Genomic DNA, 10,735 nt, shown 5'->3' on the forward strand with positions numbered 1-10,735 from the left:
TTTGTTTAATTCACACTGGAAAAAAAGTGTGGTTATCTGCACCGCTCTTTAAATTGGGGGATGGGGGGCTCCCACATTCCCTATAAAGTTCTTTGGAGCAATGCCAAGCACTGACGTACTTATCCTTTATTTCACTTCCTTACCTGCAAAAGAACTGATTTTCTCTCCCTCACTTGCTGTCTGAGTCTGTGTGACGAATTCAATGAACTCGAAGGAGAAGTGTTTGTTCTCGTCTGCATTTCTGCATGAGCAAAAAATTCCCGTTGACCACACTTACTGTAAACATGAATTTCACAAAGAACATATCTTCAATTGCATCACATGTGAATATTTTGTAAAGACAGCAACTGTAGGAATTCTTTAGGAATTATGTTCGGGAGACCTGTTTTTTTTTTTTTCCCCCACCACAGTGACATTAGGTGTTCATACCACACAAAACTAGACCACTACTAGACTATTTAGGATTACTACAAAAGGGTCCAGCTACAAACTGTCTTTTATAGTGATTACCAAATTTGACCAATTTCATGGACGCTTCAGAGATAGGATGCATGTTTTCTTAGCATGAGGAAAAAGCTGTACATTTTTCTTTAAATATTCTGAGATTTATGTTGTCCACCTTTCTTTACACATTCATTGAAACATTTATGAAGGTAATGCTAACTAATGGCTCAGAATAGTAAATTAATTTAGCTAAAAAAAACTAGAGTGGCTAAATTATGGCTACTAGTTTCATACATTTTTCAGCTCTTCTTCAGTAGTCTGCTTTTTCTCCCAAGTACTTCTGCTAGTTCCTGACCCCTGCACTAGACGGCTTACCCCGAGTATTCTCAATATCATTTATCTTTCAATAAGCGTGGGTGTGGTGTGAAGCATTCTACCCAGAAGTATATCTAAAGAGGAAGTATATGCCAAGGACATCACTTATTTGTTACACAAGAACGGTTTTGAAATCGGTTGCCTGGATGTGATTCCAAAACGTACTCATCTAAAAAGAGCAGCTTGACTCATTGGACTCATTGAACTACTGCAATACTTTATGTCTTGAGAACCAATTAAATGTGAACACATGGATTGTTTGTTTTTTGTCTTCTAGACATGAAAGTCTGCCTGGCCAATCTGTCTTAAATTCTTTTGTACCATAAGAAAACTTTCGTCATGTAGCTGAGAGAGGAAAATATAAAAACTATTCTGTCCTAGATTTAAGCTTCTCATCTTTTGAGAGGTTGGAGACAGACATGAAAAGGCACTTTGGAAATAAATGGCTATTACTTCAGCATTTGGAATTCCAGATCAGTCTTTTCCCATTGAAATATATACACCCAGGCACGGAGAGGAAGCGAAGCACTAATAAAAACAACAATCTTTCTTTCATTATGTTTCCATCACAGCTCCAGAGCCCAAGACACTCTCCCAGCTTCGTTCTCATTCCTGAGAAAAGCCACAGGCTGACATCTTTTGTTCGTGATCAATTGCTAGTTCTTTTTAACGCATCCAGACTTGAAAACCTGCAAGGTGAAGATGGCGTGTGTTAATTTAGTGGCGGATTTACCGACCTGACACTTTGCTCTTAAGGATTGTCAAACGTCCTCAACTGGCTATTAAACTTTGGAAAGTCTATCGGTGTCAAAACACATGGACTCGTGTTCCATTACTGACATCCATCTTAAAGCATTTGTTTCATCTGGGAAGTGGTGAAAGTGCTTTGTGGCCAAGCAAAATCCAGAAACTTACCTCACAGGCCAGCGATAGCTTGCTCATCATGTTATTTACTGTGGCTCTTCAACAGAGCCTTTATATACACACACACACACACACACACACACACACACACACACACACACACAGCCCAGCATGCGGACTTTCACCCCTTGACATGTGTGTACTGGCACACGCTCAATGTTTACCATATAGTGGCTAAAATTGAAAGACTTGTGGCCATGCATGTATTTATTTAAAAGGGAAACTCAGCAAGACTTTACAATTGAGTTACTGTTAGCGTTGAGCTTACGCTATTTGTAACAGCACTACACCACGCAGAGGACGCATTCACTGAGACAGGCCTTCTTTTCAGATGACTGTTTTATTAATGTTTATTTGGCTTGCGTAAATATAGTACATCACTGGCATTTCTCATGAAAGCAGGGCAGAAGCAGACTGCGCTAATGAGGCATCAAGGGAAATCGGAAGAGAGAGAAAGAATGAGACATTAAAGTCGGTGAATTTGCGCTGTAAAATGAAATAGCCCATGTTCCAAACACAACTTAATAAACTTCGGATTGCATTCAAATAAATTAAAAAAAATTTCCCGATGCTGCACTAACTGCAAAGCAAATGTTTTTAGTTAACCTTTTTTTTTTGTTGTTTGTTTTTTTGTTTTTTTTTACACAAATCTCTATCAGAAATGAGGGACATGACGGCAGGCAGAAATCACCATCAATATTCATTGCAGTAACTTTCTTTTCTGCCTCCGAGACTGACAGTCAATTGAACAAGTTCGGATATCAGAGCTCTACACAAGGTTATGAAGTGTGGCTGGTTTACAGTATTGTAAAACCGTACAAGAGTGAGGTGAATCTTTTTTATTGACCTTGTAGTGTCTTTACTGTCAGTCTGTCAGATTTGTTTATGTGGAAAGGGCAGCAGATAAGCGTCAAATAGTTCATGAGGTTTTAGGCACAAAATAGATTTTTTGTTATCCTACAAAAAAAGTTTGCCCATTTTCGGATGGCTTTCTGTGGTTTAGCCCCTGGCGTGTTTCCCCCTCACACAACAATCACTCTCTGGTGCAGTTTAAAACCACCAGTCCGAGAGCCTCTGTGCGAGGCGATCGCAGTTACTGTGAATCGACTGCACTGAAAAATGATTTGTGTCCGTATCGACCAAACTGTGATGTGAAGCGATGAACCAAGCATGCTGTGTGTTTTGGGTCGTGAGCGACACTGTGCTAAACTGAATCAAAGGAAAGGGCTGTAGCGCAATGCAAATTTAAAGAAAAAGGTGAAAGCATGCGCATGTTTTACATCTATTTATTCATGTATCTGACTGATGTTCTATTCAGCATTGACTCCATGTTCTTTGTGGGGTTTCTGGGATTTCTATGTGCACTTTTGCAAACTGATTGTTTACGTATCCTAGTGAAATATCTGAAACACTGCTTTTGTGTTTTAAACCTTATCAATATCTCAGCTACTGTTGTCCTGTTTTTTTTTTTTTTTTTTTTTTGGGGTGTTCTTTGTGTTAATTGAATTATGCACAAACAATCCAAAGACATCAATGTCATACAATTTGTGACAACATGCACCGAACAAAAACATGAGTTTGGCTAATGTCCTCACCCTGCACCGCAGTGCAAATTGCAGTGACTCGCAAATGTTATTGCAATATTAATGTGACACCATTTAACTGAATTGCGTCTTTTGACATGCCGTGGGGCTGATACTGATACTGATACGATTCTTCATTAACTCAGGATTCTGTAATATCTCGAGGAAGCACTGTGGAATTACAACATTAAAAACCCCTAACACAGATTGTCTCATTCGCTAAGAACAGATGCACCGCCTGACTGACGATTCTCAGCTTTATACAAGATCATAAGTCCAAACGAAATGATTCACTCCTCCATATTTTGAAGTAAATATAGTATCAGGATTTGTATATAAATAGCAGTTAACAGGCTATGCATTCCATATTTACTGCAGCAGGTTCAGGAAGCTGTTCGAATGCCCATTAGGTGGGTTTTCTTTTGTTGTTCATTCATCTGCCACAGAAAGAAAAATACACTGATCGCTTTCCAAAAAAGAAAACTTTGCACCTGATGTGATTGTTTTAACATAACACACACAAATTGTCTTAACTTCTGCTTAAACGCACATGAACCAATTATGTGTTTTATTGGGGTTTTTTTTAAGTCAGTAATTATTCATATTAAGTGCATTAATTAGCTTAAGGACAACAGTCTAAGAAATAAAGGAGGATGTGTAAACAGTGAAAAACTGTACAGTAAAGCACAGCATAAACACTGTTACATAACTAGAATGCGAGCAAACCCTGCAGTAAGCTCCCATTTAACACTCTAGTGAAGTGAGACTCGCGCATGTTCACAAAGATGTTAGGCAGAAAATTTCAGTCTTTCTGCTGAGGGTGAAAACATGATGCTGGGCAGCTTAGTGGTCGAGACAGTGGACTTCTGGTCAAGGGGGCATGAGCTTTACCACCATGCATCCACTGCTGGGCTCTTGAGTAAGATTAGTTGCATAAGTAATATAAATAATTGTAAGTCTCTCTTGATAAAGGCATCTGCCAAATACCATAAATATATCTATCTGAATTCTGATGATTATATATTCTGCACAATACAGAAATTTATATTGAATTATTATTACAACCAAAAAAATATATAATATTAAATAAACCTTTGAAGCTTAGTTATTTAATTGCACATTTTACTTTTTTTTTCTTTCACTGTGAAGTAAGTAAGGAAAAATCCAAATTGCATATGCAAACGATGTCGAAGTTGGGGTCAGAGTCAAGTCAAGTCAGGTTTATTTGTATAGCGCTTTTCACAACAGACATTGTCTCAAAGCAGCTTTACACAAATCAACAGTTAAGGTGAATGGTGTGAATTTGTCCCTGATGAGCAAGCCGTGGCGACTGGAGAGTGCATGGACACCAATGATACAGCGCCCCCAGAGCACAGAAAGTTAAAGACGTTACTCAAAAGTGGCAGTTGGCGATACATTACAACCAAATAAGAGAGAAATAGATAGTCCAGTAGTTATAGGCACAAATACTATGTTATATTGTTTCTGTGTGCTGCTTGTCCATCAGAAACCAAACTTTCGAATCTATTCCATGCCACAACAGTTCAATTATCTTTACATTTGAATAGGCAAACTGGAAGGTCCCACTCACAAGATCCTTTTATCACATACAGACTGTTCCATCTTAACTGCCTCATGCAAACAAGTGGCTTTATGCACCGTGTAAACATTAGCGGACTAAATCTAAAACCCTTCCACAAACCTGACATATTATACTAGAACATTACATCCTAGCTGCCACAATTTACACTGTTTGGCACGTACGAGGCTACACTCAATCCATTTTGGGCTACAGCCAGATCAGCTGATTTTCCTAAAGACAAGCGATTAATATTTCCTAAAGAGCATGAAATTCAAGGACATGCGACCTGCTCGGCTTTCCGATGCATTCTTATGACACTCGATGAAAAAACATTGAAAAAAAAACAACAACATTTCCCCTCAGTGATCAAAGTCCAAAGATTTCTTGAAATGTTTCAATAACGTGTGCTGCCTTCTTCTGTGTAATTTGGAATACGCCCCGACACACACGCATGCCCACAGTGCACAAAAGTACCACTGAAAGCAAGTGTGTGCATGTGCGCACATTTCACCATGTACAAGCAAATCCAAAGCAAGCAACGGTGAGATAGTTAAGCAACGAAGCCATGTGGAGCTTTTAGTCACGTTCACTTGTGTACAAAAAAAAAAAAGAAATCTGGCTGAAGGAAAACAGTGATATCTATTAGACATTCAAAGTTCAGCAGTCATGACAGCGAAACTATTTTTAAACCAGGGTGAAGATCGAGGGAAGGGGGTGATGAAAGGGAGGGGGGTTCCCCTCTATGTTTAGGTCTAAAAGTTCACACGAAGAAGAAAAAGCACTGTTTACGCCACTTGAACGTTTGATACCATGTGCTCGGGGTTACATGCAGACGGAAGCTGCAAGTTAATTTTGTTTAACGGAAGAGAAAATGCCCTGTGACCTGCGTGTGCTCGTAAAAAAGATTTCGCTCCTTTAGTCAGTCTGATTACAGGTTGTATTGCTGATTGCTCAAATATGTGCAGTGTGGATAAAACTTTTGATCACATCACACTTCACTCTGAAAGGATTTTATAACTGTCTATTAGTAATTCTGCAACTCTCCTCAGCTGCTTTTTGCACACGAATACATTTTAAATTGCAAATCTTGCATAGCTGTACTTTATTACTAAATCAAGCCATACTTCTCTGCTTCCCCAGAATTTAAATGCTGCCACGTATACGTATATACTGCAGAATTTATTTGTATTATTTGAACCGAATTCGATTTCTATTCAATTTTATTTGATTTAATTTTATTATATTGCAAATTCTATTTTATTACTTTTTTCATTTGACTTTTTTTTTTATTCTAAAAACATTGCACTGCAATTCTGGTTACAATTGGCAAAGAAATAAGAGAATGGAAAGTAACGGAAAGGAATGCTTTAACTAGAGAGCAAACATGGATGTTTCCTTAAAGTAAGAAATTAGTTCTACAAATTAATTCACAATGCTTTTAATTAACTCCCTGCATCTGTGTTGATTTTCTCTCTGGTTTCCTCTCGTCTCTCAAAAACGTCAGAAGGTGGGTTGGCTGTTCTAAATTACCCTCAGGTGTGTATCAGATTGCATAATTCCCTATGATGGACTGGCAACTCATCCAGGGTGCATTCCCACCCATGCCCAGTATTCCTGGTACAGAATCTGGATACAACGTGACAAAGATAAAACAGTTACAACAATTAAATGAAATATTTATGAAAAGACTTCAGAAGAAGGGTCATATATTATCAAATGTTTGACAACTTTTAACTGCTGTGCATGTTTTAGTGTTTTTTTTTTTTTTAGGTGAAACGAAAACATACCATTCATACAATTCATTGATCATTCATTCATTGACATATTCATGATTTGATGCCACACTTTAGCTGACAGCGTTACACAAGATTACACTGCCTGCTGAAAGAAAACCATGAGAGCATTATATCAGAGTGTTTTGCTCAAATGGCTCAGCAGACTGGGATGATGCCTACACTTTACAGGATGCCTACTTTTGCTAAACTTGTCTGTTTCAAATTTCCAGATTCACAGCCAGCATATAGGAGCAGGTGTGGGAGGAGAGGACAGAGCTGCAGTTCAGAGCTGCAGATCAAAAACTATCCAGACATGCACGCATCTTCTTCTCAGCAGGAAAAAAGCGCTTCTCTCAGAAAGCTGAAAATGGTAACTTTACATCATGATGTATTGAGAGCAGCACTACACACAATCTACACTTATAAATACAAATCTATAGCTATATCTCTATATCCATATCCATCCATCCATCTATCTATCCATCCATCTATCTATCCATCTATCTATATAGATGTATACACAGATAGATGGATAGATAGATAGATAGATAGATAGATAGATAGATAGATAGATAGATAGATCACATGATTTGAGAGAAACAGACAGGCAAACAGAAATACTGATAAAATAAAGATAGACAAAAAGTAAACAGATAGATAGATAGATAGATAGATAGATAGATAGATAGATAGATAGATAGATAAAAAATGACAGGCAGACACACATAACGCATGGGAGAGAGAGAGAGAGAGAGAGAGAGAGAGAGAGAGAGAGAGAGAGTACGCATGCATGTGGATCAGCTGAGAGATGGCGCGTGCACAGGACTTGAATGACTGCTGCTGCTTCTGCTGCAAAACAAGTCACCGGATCACCGGAGCGGTGCGCGTGCGGTGCGTGTGCGGTGCTGTGCGCGTGCGGTACAGAGGAGTGCGGTGCAGTGTTCAAACCTCGCATGAGACACTTACATCTTCGAAGAGTGAGCCGACGTTGGCCGTCACCAGCAATATTCCCGTGCCTTGTGATGTCCCTTTCCCCGCCATAATTATTCTCTATCACCGGTTCAAAACAACAGCCTCGGAAACAGAGTGAAAAGCAGGAAAGGTCGACAAAAAAAGAAAAGAAAAACGGAACGGCTTCAGGAGGCCGACTCAGGACTCGGGAGCTTCCAGGAAAACCAGCGTGCTGCCTGCCGTTAGAAGCTGCAGTGATCTCTCACCGCGGACATTCTCTAGCCCTGCGCCTGCGTGTGCTGGAGAGCTGAGCACAGATATTTCGCCTTCTCTCTCTCTCTCTCTCTCTCTCTCTCTCTCACCCTCTATCTGTCCCTCTTCCTCTCTCGCGCTTTGTGGCTACTTTTGCGCCTTTGCGGCCATCGTAAAAGTTTCCTTGTCAATCCGCGCTGCACATCGGGCTCTGGTTCATTTCAGCGCGGCGGCGTTTCCCTGGCGATTGGTGCGGGAAGAAAAAAAAAACAGAAAGTGTGTCTCGCCCCTAAGCAGCGTTAGTGAGAGGAGGAGGAGGAGGAGGGTCCGGAGCCTTCACTGTCATGACGTCACGAAGCCAGCGGAGATCCGCGCCTCTTAAAAGGGCAACACACATGTGTCAATCAACAAGCAAAGCAAATCGACCCACACGGAATCCCCGGGCACGTCGCAAATCGGTCGCATGAGCTGTGGCTCAGATTGCACAATTTCCCTCTCGATCCAAAGTATACACTACTGTACACTTCCTTTCCAAAATACGACATGAAGATAGTTTTAATGATCTGAACACACAAGGTACACTTTAGGGATTCAATGGCAGTCTATGACAACATTAAGCTAAATGTAAAGATATTTGTTCTAAACAAAAACAGCTACCAGCATTAAACAGATACAAATGCAGTGATTGTGTAACACCCTTAGCAGCCCTAGAACAAAAGGAATAAAATAAATGAACAGAACTAGTAAACATATTTAGCATAGTCAATGCATTCCCTATACATAAATGTATCAGAAATCGTGTAGACTTAAATCCATTCATCTTCAATTTGAGTTTGATCCTCCAGGGTTGTGATGGATCCTGTACTCATCCCAATAACAAGGCAATCGCACATTTTTAAAGAGATGCCAGTCCATCACGTCACCACGTTCACACACACATACTATACAGATGCTCATTTGCATCTAGTATTCATTTGAAGGAGTTATTCATCCTGTCTGCATATTTTAGAACACTGAGATTTTGTACTTTGGAAAGTCTAAAGCTTTGAGGAAGGAACACTTCTGAGCAGAAGTTTGTGAGTTTACATCCCAGCACCACCAAGCTGCCACTGCTGGGGCTCTCAGGATGTCCACTAACCTTCGGCTCATTTGTATAAATGAGATAATTGTAATTTATGCTGGGGATTAGGGCAGATGCTAGGTGCTGTTAATGTAAAGCTCACTAGGAGATTACAGTGGGTGATTCCACATATAGAGTAAACCGTACCAATTTCTGGAAATGTTCTTCCCTGCAGTTGCTACAAACATTTTCCACTCAAGATTTCATTACTGAACTGTGCACTACTTCCGACTGGAACTGAAAACTATTCAGTGCAATTATTTATAACTGATTATTTATCTTTGTCACCCAGACAATGATGGGATTGTTTTTTGTTCTTCTTCTCAGGAGATTTTTCATTAAAAGCTTCTGCCTCTGGTCGTCTCAATAGGGATAAACTTAAATTTATCCCTATGTTTTTATAGATTGAAAAACATGTTCCACAGTACATATTTCCACATACATATTTTTGACCAAAATGGACAGTATAAGCATGATTTGTACAAACTTAATACTTTTTCACTAAGTGTTCTGGCCACATCTTTAAAACCACTGGATGACTGAATTTCATCATATTTGGCTCTAGGGTATTTTACAATGACTTTACCCAAAGTATGTGGTTTGTGAACCTAGAAATGTTGTGCCCAAGAATAAGGTGGGAACCGATGTTCCCTACAGCAGTATGGTCATTTTAATAGAGAAAGCACTAGCATTTGCAGTGTGCCTCATTGAGATTCTAAAATGGAGAGAAAGAGATAATCGCATTGAAACAAGTTATGCAGAGTGCCCACAGCTGTGTCTGGCAGCGTAAGAAGTGTGTGTATGTGTGTGTGAGTGTGGGTTGGTGTTGTAGGGGGGTAGTTAATGTTGCTAGAGCAATAACCTCGATCTACTCTTGTTTTGCCAAGTATAAGATAACCTCATAAACATTTATTGTATTCCTAATTTGCCATTCATTTCACTGGGATATGGAACATAACTCCTACAAATATCACTGAGGCTAACAGAAAGTTGGCAGAGATCAGTTAACATGGTTTCATTTAGAAAAGAGCTCCTACGTTTTCCTATTCTTTTTATATATAGCTTTACCATCCAATGTATGGATCAAGAAGACATCTATTTTTTATAATATTCTTTAATATGTCCACCTAGTTCTATTAACATATAGTTCTTTGGCCAAATCAAAGAAACACCTGGCATCTGAGACAGCTTTAATAAGGGAAAGACACAGTCAGATTTCTCATTTTACTTTAGCAAAACCCCTTGCTAGGGCTGTAATGTGGCACTGTCTGGGTCTCTGAATAGCGCTGGGAGAACGAGTTGGGGGGAAAACAAACGTGCACCAGTGGAAATGGGTCTAAAAATAACTGCAATAAAAAAAAATCCAAGGGGATGATAACATGCACAGGTAATGTGTTCCATCAGCTCCTGCAAATACTACACTACTGGCCCTGAACAGGATATCCCAGTGGGAAACACACAGAGGAGGGGGCAGTGTTTGTGAGTGCGTGTGTGTTTGAACGTCTGTTAGATTGGCTGATAGAGAGCCCTCCCCTAGCACTCTGGGTAATGGAAAAAATGATGGAGGAATTCCAGTCTGGGAGAAAAAAAAAGTGAACTTTGACCCTTCTCCCTCTTCTACTCAAATTCACGTTGCCAAAAATAGAAAGGAGGAAAAAAAACATAATGATGAGAGTATGTTACTTCTAAAGAAACTTGTGATTCAGCATTTTTGAGTCCTATGTATACA

The 10,735-nt window shown here is 39.5% G+C and overlaps 1 protein-coding gene across 3 annotated transcripts in view; it reads right to left on the reverse strand.

Annotated features, from left to right (window-relative positions):
- Positions 1-8,212, reverse strand: part of LOC124399593 (inositol polyphosphate-5-phosphatase A) — a 145,541-nt gene extending 137,329 nt beyond the window's left edge. Inside the window, exon 1 of one of the 3 annotated variants that reach the window (XM_046870617.1) lies at positions 7,650-8,212. In XM_046870617.1, the coding sequence (XP_046726573.1) occupies positions 7,650-7,724 (75 nt within the window). In that variant the 5' untranslated portion in view covers positions 7,725-8,212. The remainder of the gene's footprint in view (positions 1-7,649) is intronic. The other 2 variants (XM_046870635.1, XM_046870625.1) reach the window with 2 other exon arrangements.
- Between the last annotated feature and the right edge of the window lie 2,523 nt (positions 8,213-10,735).

Source organism: Silurus meridionalis, chromosome 2 (assembly GCF_014805685.1).
Source record: "Silurus meridionalis isolate SWU-2019-XX chromosome 2, ASM1480568v1, whole genome shotgun sequence".
In the NCBI taxonomy this organism is placed as follows: Eukaryota; Metazoa; Chordata; class Actinopteri; order Siluriformes; family Siluridae; genus Silurus; species Silurus meridionalis.